At 47.7% G+C, this 25,039-nt stretch overlaps 1 protein-coding gene across 1 annotated transcript in view; it reads left to right on the forward strand.

The window, feature by feature from the left end:
- Positions 1-361: 361 nt before the first annotated feature.
- LOC144720958 (retinoic acid receptor alpha-A-like) overlaps positions 362-25,039 on the forward strand; it is an 84,047-nt gene continuing 59,369 nt past the window's right edge. The window contains exons 1-2 of the mRNA XM_078598162.1: positions 362-661; positions 7,373-8,741. Coding sequence (XP_078454288.1) covers positions 8,381-8,741 — 361 coding nt within the window. The 5' untranslated portion in view covers positions 362-661; positions 7,373-8,380. The remainder of the gene's footprint in view (positions 662-7,372; positions 8,742-25,039) is intronic.

Raw genomic sequence — 25,039 nt, forward strand, 5'->3', positions numbered from 1 at the left:
GTAGAGTATATGCACAGCCGGTATGCCGATTATTTATATGGAAAGGAAACGGATTTGAAACATGCCTTTTATTTATTTCCCATTGTTTTGCGTGTCGGTTTTTTTTGTTGGTTAAAAACTGCCCCGCGTGACCCCGCGCGAGCCAGACAAGGGGCACGACGACATAGGGGGGGTGAGGTCGGCTGGGTTCATTCCGTGCTCATTCGCGGGGCCTCCGTGCGTGCGTGTGTGCGTGCGTGCGTGCGCCATGTGGTGGAGGGTTGGGGGCGGTTTGGGGCTGGTTTGGATGGTGGGAGGATGGTGGGGGTGGCGGGGCGGGGGGATGTCTCAACCGCAAGCAAAAGTGGTTCGTCAGGCCTCTCGTTCCGCGATGTCACTTGGTGTGCGTGCACGAGCGGCGGCGGTGGTGGTGGGAGAGCGGCAGGAGGGGAGATCCTGCCAGCCATCCAGCCAGCCCGTGTCAGAACGTCTTCCCGGCAGGGACAGGTCAAGCGCGCCCGGGTTGGAACGGGGCAAGGGCCAGGGGCCCGCGGCGCGAGCCGAGGTCCTGTCGGCAACCGGCGGAGTCGTCGAGCCGCGCGTGTAGCGACGCGAGCCGCACGGCTTGTTGCCATTACTGCCCAGAACTGACCTGGCCGTCACTTTGACGGCTTAATTCAAGGTGAGGGCGAGCGGAGTGAGTGAGTGAGTGAGCCCGTGCGTGCTTGTTGTGTGTGCGCCTCGGGTGGATTTTTTGTAAGTTCCTAACAGCCGGCGGATTTATCCCCAGAATTCGCACGAAATTTGTGCTGGTTGTTTTTTACTCGCATAAACAACGTCCGCCAAAAACGCCGTTGCCAACAACTTGCCAAATTAGCACGTACAACTTGTTCGGGGTTAATTCTGTGTGAGTGCGTAAATACAGCCGAGCGACTCATCAGTACAATTTTACAGCTTGTTTCCCCTTTCACGGAGCGCGCACGACAATCACGTCATGCTTGTTAACGTAATTGGGGAAGAAGGAGTGATAAAAGCCCCTTCCCAGGACGAGAGGAGGGCCTGTGGTTGGTAGCGGCGGCGGCGACGGCGCAGGAGAATCAAATTGTCCGCTCGGATGAGGACGGGAAACGGGGGGGGGGAGAGAAGCCACCCCTCCTCCTGGCCGCCCCCCGCCCCCCCCCTGGCCTCGCTCTCTCGGGGTGTGCACGCGTTGCGTCTCGCCGCTCGTAGCTCCACGGCTGCCATCTCCCGAGGTATTAAAAGAAAAGGGCCGGAACGTAACCACGCGTGGGAAGATAGACGAAGAATATCCTCACAGTACTGCTGGAAGGAGGGAATAACGGCACGTGCATTGCTCGCTCTAGTTGGTGTGTCATCGCACGGCGGACAGAATCCAGGTACTTTTAATGTCCTCGGAAGACTTCACAGAATTCCCAGGACAACGGCTGCTTTAAAAAGAGGATGATGCTGGGAATGCCAGGACAGGTGGCAACGCTATGCCGCTAAAAGCCGTGCCAGTTGCTGTGCCGTATCGGGGAGTGGTGGGGGCCCAGGAGAGAGAAGTGAAAGTGCCGAGTGTGCCCACCCAAGCGCATGGCAACGCGGTGCCGAGGGCCCTGCCCGTTTCCCATGGTGGGTTTTTGTTGTTGTTTGTTGGTGGTGTGCGTTCGCAAAAATAGTGTAGCGCGCTTGATTGGTGTTGTTTCTCACGGAGAGCGCTGCGCGAAAGAATCCGTCGCGTTTTCTTCTTGTTGCAGCGCCGTGTTGCTATACGAATGCGATCCCTCCAAAACGAATGCGCTACATTTGAACTATTCGTGGTCGCTCCGTGTCGGTGGAGGCCGACAAACCGAGTTTGGCATCGTCGTTTAGTCTTCCGAGTGTTCAAGCAGCAGCAGCTCTTCTGTGAAAGCAGTTCTTCGGTGAGAGTCAGATGTTCCATGGAACGAGAGACACCAGAAGGTGGCATGGTCCGAATAATCTTGACCTTACCTGGCTTTATCTTCCTGACTAAAACCGTGCAAAACCCTTCAAATTATTACTGTACTTCCTTTTTTCTTCTCTCCATTGTTTTCAAAATACCTCCGGCACCTTAAGACTGCTCGTTACTGTGTGTAACAAAGCAGGTTCTTGCTGTGAAAGCACGCGCGCGTGTGTGTGTGTGGTGTGTAACTATGCAGCATGCACAGTGAAACGCGCATGAACCTCATGCCCTTTATGAGGGGTCTCAATTAGTGTACCTGCAGGCTTGGCACGGTTTTCTGGTCTGTCTGGTTAGCCTTGCCGCTCACTCACACCACCCCCTGGCTCCCTGTTGGCGGGGGGGAGGGGTAGGGGGCAAGTACCCAGGCACAACGGTGCAGACTGTGTGAGAACAGTGGCTTGATACACGGAGGTGTTGTTTTAACGTGCATTGTGCCACCGTGGAGCAACATCGCCTTATTGTGATACGTGTCTCATGTCACGTGGAATTAGAGGAGTCGTTACCGCCGCTGCGTGTGCGCGTCTGAGCTCGTGCACGTGCGCGCGCGACCCCACAAATGACACTCGCTATGGAGAACGACAGAACGTGAGGCCCGGCTTGACCCCCACCCCCCCCACACACCCCGCGTACGCCGTGTGGAATGAATTGTTAATTGATCAGTGTGGCTTTGGTGGGATGATCTACTCCTGAGCCTCGGCTAGATTGGGCGCCATCTGGTATTTATCTACCAACTCTGAACTGGGGGTTGTGTGCCCCCCCTCCCCTCGTGTCCCTTGCAATTAGGGACGATTCGTTCCGATCTGCTCCGAGAAAACCTGGCACCGCCGCCGCTGCCGCCACCGCGCAGGTCCGAGCGCGATGAGCTCGCAGCAGCAGCAGCAGAGATTCCCTTTCCGCCTTGGGCACCTGAGTGCATCGCTGCTGTTAGCACAGCACGTCGCACTAAATAACCCAATATGCAGCCTGGCAACAAGAGCACTAGAGGGCCTTGCGCACAACACAGTGTGTGGGCGCGCGCACACACACACGCACATACACGCACACACGTGTATTTGTGTCGCGCATTTGTGCCTGAACCCGGCGACCTGAGTTTTTTTTGGCTTGCAGCATTTCGCGCAAAATAGCGCAATATGCAGCTCAAAACAACAACAAGAAGGAAACAATGGAGGGTCTTGCGTAGTAAACATTGCTTGTGTGGGTGTGTGTGCACGTGGTGCATTTGCATCTGCTTGTGGTAGTTGGGTGGACGTAGGGGATGCTGCCATCGCCCCAGGAGTAAAAGCACACACGTGCCTGGGCCTCATGGATAACTCATTATCCAGCAGTGGAGTGAGAATGGCTACTGCTGCTGATTCTAATGCTGCTGCTGATGCTGCCCGTGACATATTGTCAGACGTGGACCCTGTGACTGCCCAAAGTATTCTGATCAGCTGATGTTTTCCCAAAAGAGAACGCATTGGTCTGCTTGAGAGACTGCAATTCAGAAAATACATTGTTCTCATAATGTTTTTCTTCCAAATTGCAAATGTGCACACTAAAGCCTTACTTGCAAGCGGGCTGTTTAACGCTTTAGCTTAATGTTCCGGGATAAATTATCTTACAAATGCCAAACTCAAATTAGTTTGCGTAAATGGATTTGATTAAGCGAGGCCCTGTCTGTTCAGGAAGCCTTTTTCGGCTTTCACACTACATACAATTCTCACGCGTGTACGACTATAGAACTGTGCTGGGATGGTGAGAACGCTGCTTTCAATCAATTCCTGGCCACGCAGAATACACATGTAAATTGGCATCTGTCTAATTGAGATTAAAGTTTAAAAAAAATTCCAGCCATCCTCAAATTCACCAATGGATGAAGGTCTCCTCTCCATGTCATGCCGGTCATGAGTCTTGTTTTCTATACTTTACCATGGTGGTCAGTGCCAGTTGGTGTAGGTAGAGATTGTAAAACCGGTTCTAATATCACTTATCACTGACATCAGCCATGGGCGGGAATCGAATTCGGGATACAGGCTTCATTGTGCAGTACGCTAACCACTGTGCCACGGCTCATCTCCTGATCTACTCAGCCTAAAACGAATAGATCATGGTTCGTCAGAGATGGAGAGACAAAGTTAGTCAGGCACAGAGCTGACCACACGACCCCCACTGTGTCATTGTACTTATTCAGTACCCACGATCAAAATGTATTAAGTATGCCCAGCAGTCTACAGGGTTTAATAAGGCGTTGATGACAAATATATCACTGGGTTTAACACGAAGATCCATAAAAACAGGCCTTTGGGAATCCATTGTTGGATGAAGGCCTCCCCATACACACCGTGTCATTCATGGGGGTTATTTTACCATCAAGTTTATTTTAGTTTAACCAGTTGAGAACTCAAGAGACCAGTACAGTCTCTTAGGCTTTTTCGGTAAAATCACGTAGGTAAAAAAATAAAAATAAAATTTATAGAAGTAATAATAGAAATAAAATAATAAATAACGACGTTTCGGAGGCAACACAAGTCTCCGCAATCAGGTGGGACCGTCACAGCTAAAATGACTGGCGCGTGGTATTATTACGGTGAATGCACACCGGCAGTAGTAACCAGGGCGGCCACTGGAATTGAACCGCGAACCTTTGCGACGAGCGGCGAACCCGCTACCGCCATGACGTCACCGGCCATACTTCAACCGTGCCGATCGGTGCGGGTCGTTGAAATCGGGAAACGTGGTCGTGGGAGCATATTAGTGCAGTAGAACAACCGATTTTGCTGTACTGCTCACTTGACTTGCTGCCCACCGCGTAGCCCCAAAGTCTATAGCAACCTGTGTTGCGTGGTTGGCGCTATCCATATCCAGCTGAACCCCGCCCGGCTAGCTTCCGCCATCTGACGAGACCTGGCGCATTCCAGGCGGTTTGGTCATGGGCGAAGTGCTGTGCAATGCTTTTACATTCACGCGCCGCTGGCCGGTATCAATATACATAGAGGTACGGGCATAGCTTCAGCCTGTGTGGTCCTTACCTCTTTGCAAAATAAACATTGCACACGCCCATAGATCAGCCATGTGTCGTGGCACTTGCCCGTAATTCCAGCCCTTTGGGGGAGGCAAAAGGGTTGGTGGATCACGTAGAGATTCGCGAGGAGGCCAGGAGATCAGGGTCACAACAAATGGGTTGATGAAGGCATCCGAATATTTGCCAGCCCACGGACACGTCTGCATACTTACCAACTCGCCCACCCCACTGATGTAGGCGGCAGGCTCCCGGTTTGTAAACCCTTTAACTGCAAACCGATTTTCAAAGCAACAAAAAATGACATCCACATTTTTTTTCTTTTTCAGAAAAATGTATGAAGTGGTGTGATTAGCTCTGAAAATCGATATGCGGTAAAAGGGTTTGAAAATTGGCAGCCTGCCGCAATCCTGATTGGGGATAGACTCAGCCCATCATCCATACAGGCGTCTATAAAATAGGTACCACTTTGTGGGGAAGTCAACAGTGGTTCTCCTATGGATGGCCTTGCCCCCGTCATGGGAACGCGAATTTCCCACCACTGGCTCTGGGTTGTGAAGAGGAGACGAGCACAGCCTTGATATTCTCGTCTGAAGTGGGACATCACTTTGAATTTGGTACGCACGCATCTCTGCCAACCAATTATCGTTATACCCTCTTAATGCATCGGGATTTTCTTTGAGTACTCCTGGCTAAAACTTGCGAATGCATGTCTTTCCTGAATACGAGTCTTGAGGCTTAGTGAGCCTTGCCTGCAGGAATAACCCACGTTATTATACTTTCCAATGTGCCATGCGAATCACACTTCAACCATCATCGGGATGATGATGGTGGGTGTAGGATGTTCACTGCAGTTACGATGGAGTATGAACTGCCCCAGAGATAGAAGCAACCCGCTTAACGACTTCTTGTCGTTAGTAGCGAGCCTTAACGAGTACCTAAAGCCGCATGGTAAATGATTAAAGTTGCACCACATACGGGAGAATCGTATCACGTGAGACAATGCGCGCAATATGGATAATTCAGTACGGATAAGAAAGGAACTCCGTGTGCAAGCACTGCCATTGGTCATCCATCCAAGTCTGCAGTCCTCATCATCAAATAATTAGAGATTCGCAATGATAAAAAAACATTGTGCCATGTTCACTAAAGAGTCAAAACGGAGGCAAGAGGCCAAATATGATCCCCCACTTAAAGTGAATTTAAGCGTGTCACTTGCCAGTGCCTGATTGTCTAAGGCTCTTGCCGCATATTAATTTGTCAATTCTTAAGTTCGCGTTAACTCATCTAATTACGGCTCTGCCATGTTTAATGCTCCTGCATGGGTTGGTGCTCTTTTAAAGGGGATACAACATCGCCTTTTAAAAGGCCGGGGGGAAATCCATTTAGAACAAGCAAAAAAAAAAGTGTGTGTGTGCTTTGGCGGACGCTCGCTTGAGAGCCGTTTTATTCTGTGCGGAGAAATGAAACGGTTTAGCGCCACCGCGCTCTTGCTCGTTAAGCAGGGACGCATTAGCCGAGGAACCTGGCTAGCCTCGCTGTCTGTCGGCCGTGATCGCGAGCCCGCAGTCGTCCCGTCTACGTTCTCTCGCCGCTCGTCATTCTTAGCCCCCGGGCCGGAGCCCGAGAGGACGACACCGCGTTGATTAAAATGAGCCCACGAGGCACACGGAGGCTTGGGGGAGGGGCGGGGGTTGCCTCAATTCCAACATGAAGTAAAAAATTAATTACATTTGGTCGAACTAAATTGATAAGGAGCAGATATATCTTCTTGGTTTTTTTAACAGTTGAGGGTAAAATATACTAATGGGATGATCTAATTATTTAAAGACACTGTTCTGCCAGCAACGCGGCTTTACTTGTGGGGGAACAACAATGAAGGAACTGCAGTGGCAGTCGTATACCATACGTGTACGGTCATGTTGTCGTCAATCCACTGCTGGATGAGAGCCCTTTCACCACGCTCGTGTAATTTGTGGGGCTTGTGTGACCGTCAAGGCACCAGTGGTAGATGAATGTAATATTTAAAAAAAAGAACTAGCCACATTTATCACAAACACAGAAAAAGTGTACTATCAGCTGACATTTCAGGAATTGGGTCTTCTCAACAGCAGCCTGATCCTACATGTACATTCACTTTGCAAGCACTGTGTACATGTATACATACATTTATGTATTTAATCCACTTAGATACACACAGGCACAATAAATATAAATCATATACATCAGTATTGGTTAAAAGCGATTTTGCACGGGCATTTAGTATCAAACGAGGAAGCACATTAATCAGTGTTTCAAGGAAATTTGTCTTTATGATGAAGGTGGAGGGGAAAATGCAAATTGAAGGTTTAATTATTAATCGCAAGACTTGGGCACTTTTAACCCATTCCTTTCTGCTGTGCGGGTGGCAGGGCTGGACCGTGACTGAAGAGTGCCTTTTTGGGGGTCGGAGGTCAGCTTGGGGTGCGCGGCAGCTCTCCTACTCCTCCTCTGGGCATCGCATGGACGCCACTCGCCAGCAGATCCGTGGCCTCGCTCGCTGACGCCAGGGGTGAAAGCACCGAGACCCTGGGGAGAGAGCGAGAGAGCCCCTCTCACTCTCCTGGAGCCCGCGGAGGCAACGCTACCGTGGAAGATGAAGGGTGGATTTGTTTTGGCTTGAATCTCGCAAACTCGGGAAACCGGAACGACTGCCGTGATCATCGCAGATCTTTTTGCGCGTGCTCGTGATCAGGAATGCGAATCTACCGTGTCAGAAGACCCTGACTTGAAGCTGAACATAAAAACCGGGATATTGTTCTTTGGTTTGACTTGTGCTAAGGCTCAGTGGGTTCAATGTTTTTTTCCCACTTGTGGTGGGAGTGCCAACGACTGTTTGGCTGTGAAGCATAGCTGAGCAAACCGAATCCGGCAGCATTACTGCGCCCTACTTCGTTGAACCTTCACTTTGCTTCGCTCGACTCTTCCGTGGCCACGGTCGTGGCTTAGGACGGTGGCCGCTGGCACGCGGTCGCCGCTGCAGCCCCCCCCCCCCCCCCGCTCGGAAACGTCGCGCCGCAATGATACAAACCAAGCGACGGGGCACGCAGCGTTCGCGCCGCAGTGCGCGGTGAACCGTCCCGGCAGACAGTGCATGGGACTCGCAACCGCCGTCCGTCGTCTTCCTCCGACGATGCGACCTGCGCCGCTGACGCCGAGTCCAGAAGTTCCGCGGAGGCAAGCGGGGGGCAGCGCCCCACGTGCTTCCCCGTGCTAGCGTCGCACAGCGTTACGGACCATCAATGACCACATCGGAGGCGCGACGGGGCTGCGAATTTCGCTGAGGGAGCGTGTTCGACGCCGTGGGGACATGCGGGCACGCGCGTGAGGACGCTCGCGCGCGTGAAGCGGACCCGACCCGGTCGCCGGCCACGGTGACCATGGCCAGCAGCAGCAGCCTTAGCAACGGCGGTGGCGGCGCCGGCGGAGGAGGAGGCTACGTCGGGCCGAATGGCGCCAGCGGAGGGTTTCCCATGCCCGTGCCGTACCCCTTCCTTTTCCCGGCGAGTTTCCCCGGATCGCTCGCGGGACACTACCGGCAGCAGCAGCACCAGCAGTACCAGCAACACCAGCAGCAGCACCAGCAGCAGCAGCTGCAGCACCAGCAGCAGCGACTCCAGCAGCAGCAGCGACTCCAACAGCACCACCTGCGCAGTCCGCATCCGCCCGCGAGCCTTGCCCCCGTGCTGCTGCCGCCTCCTCCGCTGCCCATGGGATGTGGTGGGAGCTCTTCGCCCAGCAGTGAGTAACACACGGCATTCGCACAGCGGCATTTAAGCCGTCGTAGTATTATTGTTGTTGTTGTTGTTAATGAGGGTCTGCTTTGATTCCTGTACTTCAGTGTTTCTCAAACTTGTTTGTCCCGCGAACACCAGACAGCCTGCCCACCCTTGGTGTGGCAAAACGCATTCACTATAAATACCAGTCATAAAAAATTATTCATATTACCGGAACATTTTTTTTTTTCTTCTTAAACGCAGCTATAATGGGTTTCCTTTTAGGTAGGTGGTGGCATTTAATTAGGGTAGTTTACCTAACTTAATTTGTTTTCAATAAAAAAAAATCATGAGTAAAATCAACCAGCATTTGCATCACAGCCTCGCAGACCACCTGGAGGACCATCGTAGACCACCCGGTGGTACCGGGAACCACACTCTGAGAACCGCTACTGTAGTTAAACCTTTGTGGGGTGTTGTTACTAAAGCATCAGCCATGGTCTGCCACCAACTGGACGAAGGTCCTCCCCTAGAGCCTCTCGGCGTGATCTCAATCGTGAACCACCATTTCCTGAAGTTTATTTCATCTGCCATACAATGGATGTAAAAAAAAAACTGTGGTGCACATGCAATGCTGTCATTGTATATTTAAAAAGAAAACCCACAACAAATTGCTCAATGCAACTGTGTGGCTTGAAAAGGAAAAGATATCTATCAGGAAACGTTGTATTCGTCATAGCACATGACACCTCGTGCTATGAAGTAGGATCATTGTCCGAAAAAGCCGTCTCTCGTATTTTTTATTTTATGGCAGTGTTAGTGACGAGCATGAAGTGGCTTCGTGTGCTGTGGAGAAGGGCCATTGCCTGAAACGTCATCTATCATGTTTTTCCTTTGAAGGCCACAGTAGTGTTTACGAACGTGTTGATTTTTTTGTTGTTGGATAAGTGAGCTTCTGCCTCGCTGTCAATTGCAGCATCACCAAACGGTTTCTACCATTGTATAAATGGAAGGGTAGGGAACGATCTGCCTTGTGTGTCTTTTTGGGGGAGATTTGTGACACTGCAGATGTTAATATGGAGGACAAGGTAGTATCTCTTGCATGGAGGAGCTGTAGCCGGGGGGACGAGGACATGGGGCGAATATTGGTTGTGCCATGGTGGTGAGATGTTAACTAGTTCGTCTGGTATACAGGAGGTTTGTTCGATCCCGACACTGACGCTTGTATATTTGGACTTTGCATGTTCTCTCCTATGTTCTCCCCACTTCGTTAAGCTTTCATTTGTGACCAGGTTGCTTCTGAAAAAGAGCTATGTAACTCAGTGGGCCTTACCTGGTAAAATAAAAAAAATAGTTTAGTTTTTGTTTTTAGGATTGGTATAAGATTCAAGCGGCGTGGCCGTCAATCCCAGCCTCTCATTACTTTATTTCCCCCACCCACCTTCCCCTGGCTACAGCGTCTGTCCCCTAAGCAACTATTTTTAACTTAAGTAATGTACAAACCATTGCATTATTAATGCAATATTAATGCAAGTATATTGCATTATTAATGTACCGTATGTGTTTGTTTTAACGGTGTATCGTGTGAATACAAACTTTTTCGTTTTTTTAAAATTATGTCGCTTGGCTTCTGCTTCAGCCCACAGGGAATTTTAGTGGGGGGCTAATGTAACGTTTCGTCCCCCCCCCCCCCCGCTAAGAGGCGGGGAGGGTAAAAGCCCCCTTCCTTCTGCCCCCACCTGCCCCCCACCCCTCCCCCCTCCCCCTTTAAAAGTTGTGTCGATTGTGCCATGGTGTGAGAAGATAAAATTTCCTAAAATTTGGTTAGGGGCCATCCATTTAGTACGTACGCATGGAGGGGGGGGGGGGGTAACCCAAATGCGTACGCTTGCGATTGGGGGGTCTACTGACAATGTATGTACCCATAGGAAATGGGGGGGGGGGTGAAACCTCAGTAATAATTTGTCTACATTGGCCTTCAAATGAGCCACAGTTCAGTTTCTTCAGCTGTCAGACAAGTACTACCGGGAGAAGTGGGACTGTGGGAGAGGTGTCACTTGTATGCCACCGTACCCCTCACTGCTAGCTATCACGCAGCTCAGCATTGAGTCTGACATAATCTGGCGGCCTGCCCCATGAATTACACATCCTTCAATCTGGCCTCACTGCAGACTGCCGCTGACTCAAGATTTTAGCTGCCGCAGTGCTCTCTGTTCGTGCTACTGCTGCCCGGACTTCAGTACTAACACTCGTCTGTACATCGGTCTACTGTTACAGCAGATGTTCAGTCGACACACTTTATGTAGGGACTAGTTCACCGAGTTTTTATCGTGTTTTTAAGATCGTAATAGACGTGTTTTTTAATAACCAGTCAGGATGGATAACACGGTCAAGTATAACCGTTTGTACAAAGCTGTGTGTAAAGCTAGGCCGCAAGCTAGTAAACAAGAACAACAAAAATAAACTAATCGTATTCTTTGGGTCTTTTGCTAAAGTCACGTAGAACAAAAAAATATTAACAAAAAACTATGACTTTTCGATCGCAACACAAGCAATCGTCATCAGGAGAAAAAAGAGACGGGAAGCTGCTGAGGCAGGCTGTTTGAAAGGTTTTCAATGGGTGTAGCCCAGTGCTCACCACCGCAGCCCAATCAGTCCCCACCACCACAGCCCAATTAGTGCTCACCAGCACAGCCCAATTAGTGCTCACCAGCGCAGCCCAATTAGTGCTCACAAGCGCAGCCCAATTAGTGCTCACAAGCGCAGCCCAATTAGTGACCATGGGCCGGATAAATGTCCTCGGCGGGCCGCATGTGGCCCGCGGGCCGTAGTTTGAGGACCCCTGGTGTAGCCCATGGGTCATAAGCGAAGTGGGCGGGGCTAGTGATGTTAAAGTGATAAATTTGCATGTCAATGTAAGATCGGAGAGCTACCTCCACGACGAGGGCACGGAGATGGCCATTGTATTGGGAGAGATTAGCATGTCAATGTAAGAGATTAGCATGTCAATGTAAGAGATTAGCATGTCAATGTAAGATCGCAGCGCCGCCGCCACATGGAGGATATGAGCGACGGTGGCTGTGTTAGTGTGATACATTTAACCTGTTTTAATGTAAAATTAATCAGAGTCGAACATAACCACTAACATCATAAGGTAGGATGGAAACATCACAGCCAGTTATGACTTAAACTGGTTAATAACGTCCTTCCAATGATTGCTCAGTTTGTACCCATCTTCTCGGTTGAAATTGTGTCTCTGTCTATATATCTGGATGGCTTCATGAACGAATCTTTGTTGATAACCAGTGGGTTTGCAGAGTACCTTCGTCTTGGAGAAATCTATTTCGTGTGAGCCCACAGCGTTAAAACAATGATCATCCACGGCCGAGGTATTGGTCCTATCGTGTTTCAGATCTGCCTTATGTTCACGAACATGGTCCGAGACATATCGCTTAGTTTCCCCAATGTAACTACTGCTGCAGACACAGCTTAGTTTGTATTCACCGGGGAATTGCATGTCAGGGATCATATCCTCCCCCCTTTTTTCTCCTGATGACGATTGCTTGTGTTGCGATCGAAGCGTCGTAGTTTTTTGTTAATATATTTTTTGTTCTACGTGACTTTACCGAAAGACCCAAATAATATGAATTCCTGCAGTCACAAAAGCTTTAAGTCAAGATAGAAACTAATCGGTTATGGGAGAAAATAAAGTGGGATGAAATTCCTATAATACGTCACCTGTTCGACTGCGTTCAGTCGGCGTTTGAACCTAGCGGACACCAGACAAACCTTTTAAAGGTACGCAACTTAATTATTTAATGCAGCCAGCGGTGGACTATCTGTTTGCTTAAACACATTAATAGTATTAATCCTTGAGCGTTTCTGCGTGGATTGAATATCGGCCATTCTATAGGATTCGGGGGGGAGGGGGTCAAGATTTGACAGATTTTTGCGTACCTACTAAATGGATGGCCCCTTACATTTCTGTTCGCTGTGTAAGTGTGGTGTTGCAGGTCTCCCTTTACAAAAACGGTGATGTAAATCAACGTGGGATCTCGCATTGGTTTCCTGAACGAGACACTGAATTGGAGCAATGTGGAGATGGGTGCTGATTTTTGAACACTCTTGCACGGATGAGGCCGGAATGTGTTGACACACTGTAACTCCGACCATTGCCTGTGACCAACTCTCCCAGAATGCACCCGGATCTCATCGGATCTCAAATGCTAAGCAGGATTTTGAACCTTGCCACTGGATTGGTGACCCCCCCCCCCCCCATCGATATATATCTAAATGAACTCAGGCCTCCCGTAATGCACGTGCTTTCTGTGTGGCCACCCCCACTCTGAATCCCTCCCCTCTCCCCCACCCACTGTGAAAACAGACACTGCTCCGTGCAGATTCGAGGCCCTGATGTAGCCTCGTTCTCCCCTATCCTCTTCTTTCCTGACCCATTGCTCCCATTTTTCTATTCCCTTTCCATCCTCTTACCGACTTGTTTCCCATAATTTATCCTCTCTCGTTTCTTTCTCTGTGCCCGTCCATTACATCCTTGACTCTACTCCACTTCCTGCGGTGTGTCACAGGTTCCAATGTTGGTAGTGCTTAACAGCAGCTGTTATAGACAGCAAGACTCCACTGTCAGTAGAGGGCTAAGAAAGTCAAGTCCATTGTCGTGCTACGCTCCAACATTCGTGCTTGCCCGCCTTCACCAACACACACTCACCGGCATTGTGAAGCATGGTCAGATAATCCCCATGATCCGTACTGTGTGGGGAAGCTCTCTCATCCCGCAGGATGTATAAATGGGTGGTGGGGTTGGGGCTCTAATAGGTGAACTCGATATGATATTCTTTTACTTCAGTTTCGTAACTCGGTCTTGGAGTTTATAAGCAGCGAGGGGAGCCACTTGCAAATCTGAGACAAGCTGGTAAACCAGTCTGTTAGAGGAGCCCCCCATTCATTGCATCCGACTGCAAGGAGAAATGTGCACACATTAACAAAGCGAACACGCACGCACTGATTGTTGCCGCCACGTCGTGTAACGTTATATTTTTTAAATGGCAGCAACAATCATTTGAGCCCTCTGATGTGGGGCGCCACGGTGGTGAGATGTTAACTACTTCACTTGGTATACAGTGGGTCGTCGGTTCGATCCTGACCCTGATGGCTGTATATTTGGAGTTTGCATGTCTCTCTCCCCGTGGTCGCGTGGATTTTTCTCCATGTCCACTTGTTTTTCCCTCCACATTTAGAATCAAGATGCGTTTAGAATATTTGGCTGTTATACATTTTCACATGAGATAAGCCGCTTCGTTTAGCTATCATTTGTGGCCAGGTTGCTTCTGAAAAAGAGCTACATAGCTCAGTGGGCCTTACCTGGTAAAGTAATTGTTAAGTCGTTAGTTTAGTGTTTTTTGTGTCGTTTGGCAAGACGTTCAACTTTTTTGCTCCATGTTCTGGGAGCGTCTTTAGCTTCCGAGCATGCGGGGCGAAACATCGAACATCATGCCGAACGGCACGGAACGTAACCCCCGAAAAGTGCGCTTGAGAGCCGTGCGGTGCAACTGCAAAAATTTACGCCGCAGCGACAACAATACAACGATGCATTCATGGCGTCTAAACGCAACCGCATCTTAGTACGCTTTATATAAGATTGAGAACTGCATTAGGGTGAAAATGGAGTCCGTGGAGTAGGAGGTCAGGGCAGAGACACCAAAAGGTTATCACCAATAACCAACGAGAGCCCACGTTTGTTAAAATACTTGCAAGGGGTGCTTTTTTTCAAAGTAGATCAGTGGCATTTTCACGAAAAAATGCATACACGAGCCTGGCCATTGGCGAGTTTTACACAGCGATTGGCACGATAACCGTTTTGTTGTTCTCGTGAAAACATGTCAAGCATCCTCGAATGGCCAGACTAACGGGCGTAATATTTCGCGGGTGTAGCAATAAGTAGCCCATGGGCTCGCTTAAACAACGGCCGCGAGCTCGCACGGACACTCGGAGGCTGCGTGAATTAGTGATGAGCGCGCGGGAGAGATGGGCACACGGACTACAACATCCCTCTCCTAATAAAGTGCTGCGGAAATAAATGATTCACGGTAAATATGAGCAAACTCCCGGAAACCAATAGCTCCGACCTGCAGTACAGCCAACCGCGCGTTCTGCCAAAAAGGGGGCGAAAAATGAAAATAAATGTATATTTGTGCAGTCGACATATGATATACGGCAAGGGCTTTCTTTCTTTATTTGTTTATTTATTTTTGCAATCTGCAGTGTTTCATAATTCATGTTTGCCGTTGATTTATAAAGCTTCTGCAAATGCTTTGAACGGATGGCCTTACATGCCGCGTGTATATCCCACCAGATTCATGGCGTGACAATTCATTTGTCTTAATCAAAGAGCGAGGAGTAATACATCAGCCAGCCCTGGCCCGAGCGAGGGGCTGTAAATCCCATGGATTGGACGTTTTCGGGGAGGGAATTTCCCCACCATGGCCGGCAATGGTACCCAGGAGTCCGTGTCGTGAGAGTGTGGTGGTGGGATATTGATTTTGTGGCGTGTAGCTTGAAAACTGCCCATTAGCGATTATCCCCATTGCAAACACTAACGGACGTAAATTTATGGAGGAAGCTCTTACGCAGGTGTCGCGAGGTTAAGTTGCGCTCAGGAGAGAGGGTTCTTGTGGAGGGACACTCTTAATTATTTTGGATGCTTTGTTTTGTTCCGGTTTTTTTGTTTTTTCCGATTTAAATACGTGCCACTTAGAGGCGAGCGTAAATTGTGTTAGTCATACCACAGGCGTCGAGTCATATTTCATTGTAATATGTGCAGCAGACTGCATGTCATTGCACAATTAGTGAATGTCCCATTTATTACGATATATATAATATACCTGTTCAGCCCGATTCAATATTTTGTCCGAGAAAATATTATATATTGACTTGTGTTTTTGTTGTCAATAATGAAAGAAAATTAATCAAGATAATGAATAGCTTTTTTTTTACAAGCCACAATTTTGGTCTGCGGAATAGTTAGCTCATCCCACGCCTGAGCTGGTGGTGAGATTGTATTCATTAGGCTGGCGACGATGCATAGATTCAGAGATTATAATGATTCTGTCGCTCGCGATACGAGTGTCGGATCAAGCTTGCGAAAACTAATCATTTACAGCTCGTGCAAATGATACGCAAATTATGTTTTACATTTAAAGCTCATGGGACAAATGAAACCGCACAAAAGAGACGGAACAAAAAGAAAAACAATACAAACGAGACGGTAAATGTCAGACGATAAAACTCACGATCGATTCTGGAATCAAAATTGCACACCTTGAATAGTGACAAATCGCCAAATTGCTGGAAGGGGTAAAACGTGACTTGTGTAGAATGTACCTTGATCTCTTGGACGTGGACGTGGTGAATTTACCAAATAATAGAGTGAAGCACTGGTCCCATTGTGATCATGTTTGTGCACAAGTTCTCCACCAAACACTCGCATGCGCGTGTGCGTGAGCACGCACCTGTGCACAATTGCTCAAGTGCATCGAAACATCCTTTTGCTCGCTCGCTCGCTCGCTCCCACAAACAAGTGCCTGCAGCAGAAAGACGCCGCTGCCCATGCCAGCTTTCGCTTGCACAGGAAGACAAATACAAATAGCCCCCCCCCCCATAGCCTTAACAGACTGTTGTGTGCCAGAACGGTACACAAAGGGATGGGTGGCCAGCACCACGCCCGGCCGCCTTTGTCTTCCGAGTGGCGATGTCAACATTGCACCAGGTACTCATTTGAGGCTGGGGAGGCCCAGTACCAGTGCAGATAATCGTCACTGGTGTTGGTGGCCGTGAGTGGGAATCGAACTCTGGTCGCCAGGTTCCTAGCGCAGCGCGCTAACCGCTGCACCACCGCTCCCCACACGCGAACGTAGCATGATGAAATCACTTTTCGTGTGTTTCATCTCGTCGAATCTCGGAAGCTAAGTAAGGTTGAGCCCGATGAGTACTGTACTTAAGCCTTCTCTGGGAATACCAGAATAGGGTTGAGTTGCGATGTGGATATGAGGTGACAGTAGAGCAAGGAATTATTGAATCTATCTGTGTGGAGCTTTGAGTGTGCGTGGTTTTTCTCCGGGTACTCCAGATTTCATCCCACATGAAAAAAACTCGTAACTCTCATGAAATTGTCCAACCATCCTCATGCAAGAACCTCCAGCAAGAGAGCCTTGAGATTCAGTGACACTTATTTGGTTAAATAAAGGGCATTATTACACAACAATAATGCCCTTTAGGGTGGCATCCTAACCACTGCGCTACCGCACTATGAACCTGACTTCGAATCCTGGCCACGGCTAACATCAGGTGATGAGTGATATCTGAACCGGTCCTGGGAACCCCCCGCAACCCCTTTCACCAAACCACACTGACTAGCGTGGTGAAGTATGGGTCAAATAAACTCACCCCCATTACCGACATCCAACCCCCTTCAACCCACACTGACTAGCGTGGCGAAGGATGTTCCAACTAACCCCCATGACCAACATTTATCAGCGGGATTGGCAAAGAGTTGTAAATAAAAAAAAAACGAAACCCATGATAAACTTTGCATGTGCGTGCGAACAACTCAAATTGCCCAGTATCTCCATCATCATCGCTTGTTTTTGTTGAATTTCTTTCGGTCGGTCGGTTGGTTTTGTGAGCGGATCAGCATTACAGACGGCGCGGAACAATGCCTTGCCACACACGGCTCGTAAACACAGCATTGTGGGCCCTCGGTTGGTGGCGTTCATAACACCCGTCTTGCGAGTAGTTTTCATTGCAACAACGTAGCACGCAGCATTTATCCCTCGCTACTTTTTTCCGGCACGCGTAACGAAGCGTGTGGCGCCAGCACGGAGGGTCACTGCTTGCCCTTCGTTCTGTAATCTCTCGCCGCGCTCGCCAATTACGGGATGAGTGGAGTAATTCACCCGCCGCGTCGTTGCGGAGTTTTACGGTGGAAAAAATTAACACGCTAAACGCTTAATTTGTATTTTTTTGTTGCAGAATTGCACTTTCCGCAGCAACGGGCGTCATTTGAACGTCGCAGAGACGAGATAATTTTGCCATCAAAATAACCGGCGATATTTTTTTTTAGTTCATTAAAGGTTTCACTTTTCATTTTATTTTTTTACATCATCAACGCGGGCAATTTAACATACGAATATAACAAATGCGTCATTACACGAGCCGGTCTTGACAATGAGTAATTCTCATTTCCCAGCACGCCACCGAGTGAGTAAAATAACAAGCCCTTGGTGGCCTCGCTTTGCTCTCTATGGTTGTTAGTAATGAGGAGAATTAAATCCGTGAAATGCATTTTTTTTAACTGGCGGTGAGGATTACCTTGCGGCTTGTTTACTTTAATCTCCTCTTTGGATTCGTTGTTATCGTCGTCAGCCATGATCAACTAGCCGCTGCTGGATGACGGCCTCCTCCGAGCGGACCACCTCCCACGTTCCTGCGATGTAGTAACAATCCACTGCCTCTGCACACTGCATCTCTCCCCGGATTGATGTGATCTCTCTCTTAGATGTGTTCCATCTTTAGGCTTGTGTTCCATCATCGCCCTCGACCATTATCCAGTTTTTCTCCGAGCGTGCCGCCCAAGCCAAGATGCCGCGTCGAACCGCCCTTTGTCCTCCGATCCACGTGCATCGTTAATTCCAAGCGTCCACCGCTCCACACTTCTTTGACCACTTTTCAGTTTTTGTTCCATTTTCATCCTTAACGGTGATGTTTATGATCTGTACGTTATAGCAAGTAATACACATTCATGATATACTGTATATGTATATTTTTTAAAAAACTCCTGTTGGAAAGCTTTATAGAATCCATGAATATCGACGTTCTACTTCGGGCACATTGATATGGAATGATCAAGGTCAGTTCTCTCCTCACCGTGTTAGACCGTGTTTATACCGTACAATATTATTATTATTATACCGTACGAGACCGTGCTGATTTTAAGGACACACGTGAAGTGTCGCTCATTCCTGTTTCTCCGGCTTTGTCGCGCACACAACAGAAGCACGTGCATGTGCCGCAAATTTGCTTTGCCCGGTTAGCCGAGTGAGCGCCGGTTAGACGAGCGTTCCGTTTTTCACTCTCATCGTCGCAGTCGCACTCTGGAGATGAACGTAACTCGACGTCCTGCCAAAGCAGCGCGCTTCCCGTCACCATGCAGTGAAACCCGAAAAGGTTTTTATTTATGTTTTGTTGTTTTTCCAAGGTACGACAGTTATGTATATACATTGTAATTCAATACAACTGGGATTTACAATTTTAATTCCTCATTTGCAATGGGATCCTGGATGAAAACGAGACAACATTGGACACAGCCGTTGCACACAAAAACTCATAAATAAAGAAAACAGTCGGACCACTCTAGTCGTGACGAACACTGCCTTGTCCACGTGCACGCATAGCCCTGTGTCAATCCACTGCTGGATGATGGCCTCACCATGCCGTACGGGTCCTCGTGGTTATTTGACCTTACTTCACCATGCTGGTCTGCGTGGGTTTGTGAAGCCGCGTAGCATAGATTGTGTTACATAGGGGTGCAGTACACCAATGGGTTTTGTTACACAGCCCTCTGCTGCCCTTAATGTAGCCCCAATACGGCCGTCTCACATTTTGTTTACACGTATATATATAAAATAATCTCACTTTTTGGACAACGGCCCATTTATACTTTGTTGCTGTTGCCCAAACCCTGAGCTGAAGTAGTTTTATGTTATCAGACAATGTTCATAAGGAAAGGTGGTCACCGTCATTAGCCATGGTTAATCCACTGCTGGATGAAGGCCACTACTACTTCTTCTTACTGTTTTAATGATGTCTCTATCCTTGCACGTGTTCTCTAATCTACGGGTTCCTCATGCTCCCTCGCAGTGTAATTCCAAGCAATCATCCCCCCCTCTCTTTGCTTCCTTGTACACTTATCAGTTTTTGTACCATTTGTTTTGCTATTCATCGTGTTTTGATCGATGTCGTAGCAGGTAATATGGATTCATTATCATGCTACTCCTAAAATAACACTGGTCAACACACTTTTTCTGGCATAAGGTATTCCAACGGTTTTAAGGTAATTTTGGGGTGCTGATTCCAAATCTCGCATCAGGTTTTTGAGATATCAAATATTGCATTTTAAATAAAAACTTCAGAAGAAAAGTATTAAATAAATGTGGGTATCTACATAAAATTATATTATAAACACACTATCCTAAAAATACAGCACCATATTTTAACACTAAAGCAGTCACTGACTCGCAACAACTTGCAATCATAAGTGACAGAGTTAATTTCGGGTAAAATCAATGAAAATGGGGTATGTCGATAGCATAAAAATGAGATGTGATAGAGCAAATATGAGCTCAGATTTGGAATCAGCACCCTGAAATTAGTCTAAACCAGCTGCAAAAGTCCAGGCCAGAATTTTTTTTTTTGTTGACCAGTGTAATATATGCCTCGAGTGTCCAGGCTGACTGCTGGCTGAGGTACTTTCCATCCCAACAATAACTCTATTTATGGCTGTGGGCCGTTGGCCACTGAAACTAGCTGGGTAACTGGCTAAACGGAATTTTCCATGTTACAGATAAACATTGCATTGAATTGAAATGTGGAAGATGTTCGGAAAACGCATCACGGATAGCGTTACCGAGGCGGGATTAACGGACACAGAAGCCTGACCACGGTTCATTTGAATTGGCAAACCTTTTCAATTTATGTTCCTATTAATGTAATTATTTCACCAGAATAGTCTTTAAATCCCGGAGAATAAATATAGAAATGCTTTAAATAATGATGATCTTGCCATTGTATTACTACATAAAATAGCAGATAGTTTTTTGTGCTCCAAGTACAGAAATATGAGAAGAGTGAACACGACATCTGTCTCTAATTTTCCGTTGCATAGCAATCGGTTCTCTTACCAGTTGTTTTGTTAAATTTATCCTTACGAGGACAAATGGATGGTTGGAAAGCGCTACAGAATCCATGCATATTCATTACTTTTCTTCCTTATTAATATTGTTATCTTTTGAGGACACAGCAGTTTTCCCCCCATTTTAAATAGCATTAATTATTTTCGGCCTTGTTAGGTTTGTCTTGTTATGTTTACCTGCCGCTACGTTATGATTAAAAAAAAAATCTGGTGGTTATTGAGCCTTGGTGGCTTGTTCGTGCACTTTTATCCTCCATAAAAGAGATTTTGCTTGCGTTAGATTGCTTAAATATAAATGTGTTGTTAAACCCGCCACCAATTAGAAAGGTTTTCCGTGTAAACAAAATGTGCGGATTCGTTACTAGTTCAGAACACTGCTGGAGGGTAAACCCACAGCATTTACAATGCGAGTACGACGTTTCGCCGGTAATTACAACCAAACCTCATCAATATTAGTCACGAAAGCCGATGCGTAAAAGTGACTTTTTTATCCTCGTTTTGATTATAACTTATTAAAAGGGCACAGGTGAAGCATCACTCGTGGGTGGCAGCGTAGGTGCTGTCCAGCGGAATAAACAGAATTAAGTGCTGGACCCAACTTTATTTTTATTTAGTTTTTTTTCCCGCTGGGAGCAAAGTGATCTGAATGTAGTCGAGTGTTTTTTTTGTCAGTCCCTATGCAGGACCCTCTGAGCCTGGGCCACAAATGTAATTCTACTTTCTACCAAATCAGTTGCGCTTTCCCATTATCGTGCAATGAAATTACTTGATTATCGATGTTGTTTTCGAGGTAGGTTTTTTTTATTTGGATACAATCAGTGCTTATTTTCAGACAACAGCCCCAAACATCGTTCCGAGAATTAATTCGGCAGGCCAGCCACATCCATCTCGTTTTCGTCCATGATAAATCACACTAGATACAACAATAACGGTGAATCCATGCATCACACTTTTCTTGAAACCTGTTTATAGGATTTTGAAATATTTGATGTAATTATGTATGATCAATTAGCTCGGTTGGCTACATAAGGTGCAAAAGAAGTTCAAAATACGTACATTATTATGGATGGGCCTGTGTTGTACTCTTGAGCAGGGGTCCCCCAACCCCAGGGCCACAGACCGGTACCGGTCCGTGGCCTGTTAGGAACCGGGCCGCACAGCAGCAGGAGGTGAGAGCGGTGAGTCCGCACGTGGCCCGCCCCCATTATTTTATTGACCACTTCCATCCGCGCCTCTTTCCCGCATTGCGCATTTGTCTCAGTCACAGTGTTGGTAAGCCCACAAGCTCTAACCCCTAGTAGCCAAAATGAGTAAAAAACAAACGTCGCTGGAGAGCTTCTTTGAAAAGGGGGAAAGACCCAATGATGACCCCCCCCCCTGGTCCGTGAAAAAATTGTCTTCCACGAAACCGGTCCCTGGTGCCAAAAAGGTTGGGGACCGCTGCTCTAGAGGTAGTGCCCCATTCCAATGAGCCCTGGGTACAACACAACGCAACTTGGATGTATCCAGCATACACATTCAGCCTCATCTCAAGATGTTCTCTGCAGTCACTTGAGATTCACATTGTGATCATCAGCCGTGTTCCCTCCACTGTTTGATGAAGGCCTCCCACAATCTGTGTCGCTCCTGCAGATGAGCTCGATGTAATTGCTCCATCTCCACGGTAATCGTCATCTTGTGTTCCCTCCTTTGGCTTCCATTGCCTTACCAGACTCATCCATTGGCCTTCAACCTTTTTTTTCCACCATGGTGCATCCTGCCCAAGCCCTTACTTTCCTTAACAGTCAATAGTCACCTTCGTCATCATCATCTATCCTGGCCTCTTACCCACGGTGGCGAGATGTTAACCACCTCGCCGGGTATACAGGAGGTCGTGGGTCCGATCCCGACCCTGACGCTTGTATATTTGGAGTTTGCGTGTTCTCCCCGTGGTCACGTGAATTTTTCCCCGGGTCCTCCGGTTTTTCCCTCCAAAATTGAAATCAACATGCATTTATATTATTTGGCTGCTATACATTTCCACGGGATAAGCCGCTTCGTTGAGCTATCATTTGTGACCAGGTCTGAAAAAGAGCTATATAGCTCAGTGGGCCTTACCTTGTTAAATACAAATAATTTAGTTTAAAATAGTTTTACCTTTTGAGTTGGTAATAGGACAGATTTAAGTGTAAAATAATTTTTCCAACCATTCTTAATCCACCAGTTGATGATGGTGGCCTCATGCCATGTCAGTCATGGTGTTTTTTTGGACCATACTTCCCCACTGCGGTCAATGCAGATTGGTGAATGGCAGGGGAGGACAATTCCGATTCTGATATCACTCGACACTGACATTAGCTGTGGACGGGAATTGAATTCCAACTGATGGGTTCACAGCGCAGGGCTCTGAAAACTGTGTAACTCCCCGCTGTGTAAAATATCGTATAGCAAAATCTGCTGCGTTCAAATGTTGACATTTACAGAACTTTGCGATATTTATATGAAAGGCAGTATACAAAACATTACTATTATTATATTGTTCGTTTGCGTCTCCAAAATCATGAGCACAGAACATAATACAACGACACGTGTTCATGAATAATTATTCTGCGTTGGCTATCGGTTCGCTTTAAAAGTAATTATCTGAACAAATAAAAAAACACAAACAAAATTTTTAACACGGCTCTTAAAACACCATTCCAGATTATCATGCCGTCATCCAGGCAAGCCCGTAATGAGTGTGCGCGAAATGAGAGCGGGGGAAACAAATGAGACGCGGTGCATCTGTCCTCGGCGATGGTGAATACCGGCGGATTCCGCCCACTACGAGACTGAAACTCCGTCGAGCGTAGACGGAAGCCAGGTAAATGGCGGAAGCTGATGAGAGGCAGCCGTATGCGCACCAGATTGTAGCGGAAACGCCGGCAAACCTCTTAGCCACCTCGTCGTATTCGCGGAGCGCTCCTGCCGACTTGGACGGCGCCAGAGTGCGACGCATCTGCCATTGGGCTCGTGATGGCCTCGCGTGAAGTTAATAAAACGGCAATAAAAACAAATCCACGCACAAAGGACGAGCGCGCCCTGTCGACACGCGTGCTCGCATTGTTGCGCCCTTCCCCAATGTGGCTCTTTCATTTCACCTGCTTTTAAATCAGGCGCGGGCGGCTGTAAATTTGCTAAACAGTTTCACCGATTTGGCGAGGGGGGGGCAGTGGAAGCGGGTGGACAATGAGCGATGGGTTGTGTGGGCCCGTTGCTCCATGGGTGTATTGAGAGCTCGCGGGGCATTTGTCACCGAGTTGTCTGCGGTGACAAGGAATGCTAGTTGGGCAGGATTTATCGCGGGGGAAACAATAGCGCTATGAAGCATTTACAAGCCGGTGATGCTGGCAGTAGTAGTAGTAGCAGCAGCCTTCTTCCTTTTTTTGGCACCAGAGAAAGTCACGGCACTTTTTTGCTCGTGGCCAATTAAATTGAAAGAAAAAAAAAACCCTGCAGTAAATAAAAAATACAAAAGTAAGAAGAATCTGGTATCAGGATAACAAAAAATCCCGGCCTTCATCTGAGAGAGACACGCAGCACTTTTAGCGCGTGCGTGCACAGTGTATCAAAACATCTCACTTGTATATCATCGTGGGGATATGTTTGCTTTTCAGTGTCATGGAGCATGGCCGCTTTTGTGAAATGGCAAGGGATTCCAGCTCAGGGCCTCTTTGCAGCCGTTGGCTCTGTCCGCTATTGTTCTGGCTTTTAAGAGCACGCACACGTACACACACGCACGCACGGCAAGATACACGAACTGCAAGCTTAACCACCGTGTAGTATTGACCCTTCCTTTCAAAAGTTTATTCATGCATTACATTTTTTTTCACTACTAAGTTTCTAAATCTTTTGCACACAACCTTAGAGTTTCCTGAAGGTGAACCAAGAGTTGGAAGTTTCCTTTTTTCGTCCCACAAAACATTTCCAGTCAACGGACCGGTAAGTGCGGCACGCATCTTGTGTCGTTCTGCTCGTTGAGGCCAACAGGAAATCCTGAATTGAGACCAGACGACACACGTACACGCGTTCCACATGAACAGAAAGTGGTGGTGGAAAGTAGCCTTCCGTTTCCACGTTGGTACTCGCAGGAAGACGGTCACTGCACATCGCGCGGTGCTTTCAGATGTGCTTCTGCGGCCATCTGGAACGCTCTTCCTTCTGATATTTGGAAGCCACTGGAGCCATGCACTTTTAAATCGAGATTGAAAAACCATTTCAGTAAAACTGCTTTTTGTGTTTAGTTTGTTGTCATTTGCTCGCATCTCCGATCAGCATGGTTGGCTATGTACCGTGCGAAAGACGTTCAGCATACATACATA

Source organism: Lampetra planeri, chromosome 10 (genome assembly GCF_965212315.1).
Source record: "Lampetra planeri chromosome 10, kcLamPlan1.2.h2, whole genome shotgun sequence".
Taxonomy (NCBI): domain Eukaryota; kingdom Metazoa; phylum Chordata; class Hyperoartia; order Petromyzontiformes; family Petromyzontidae; genus Lampetra; species Lampetra planeri.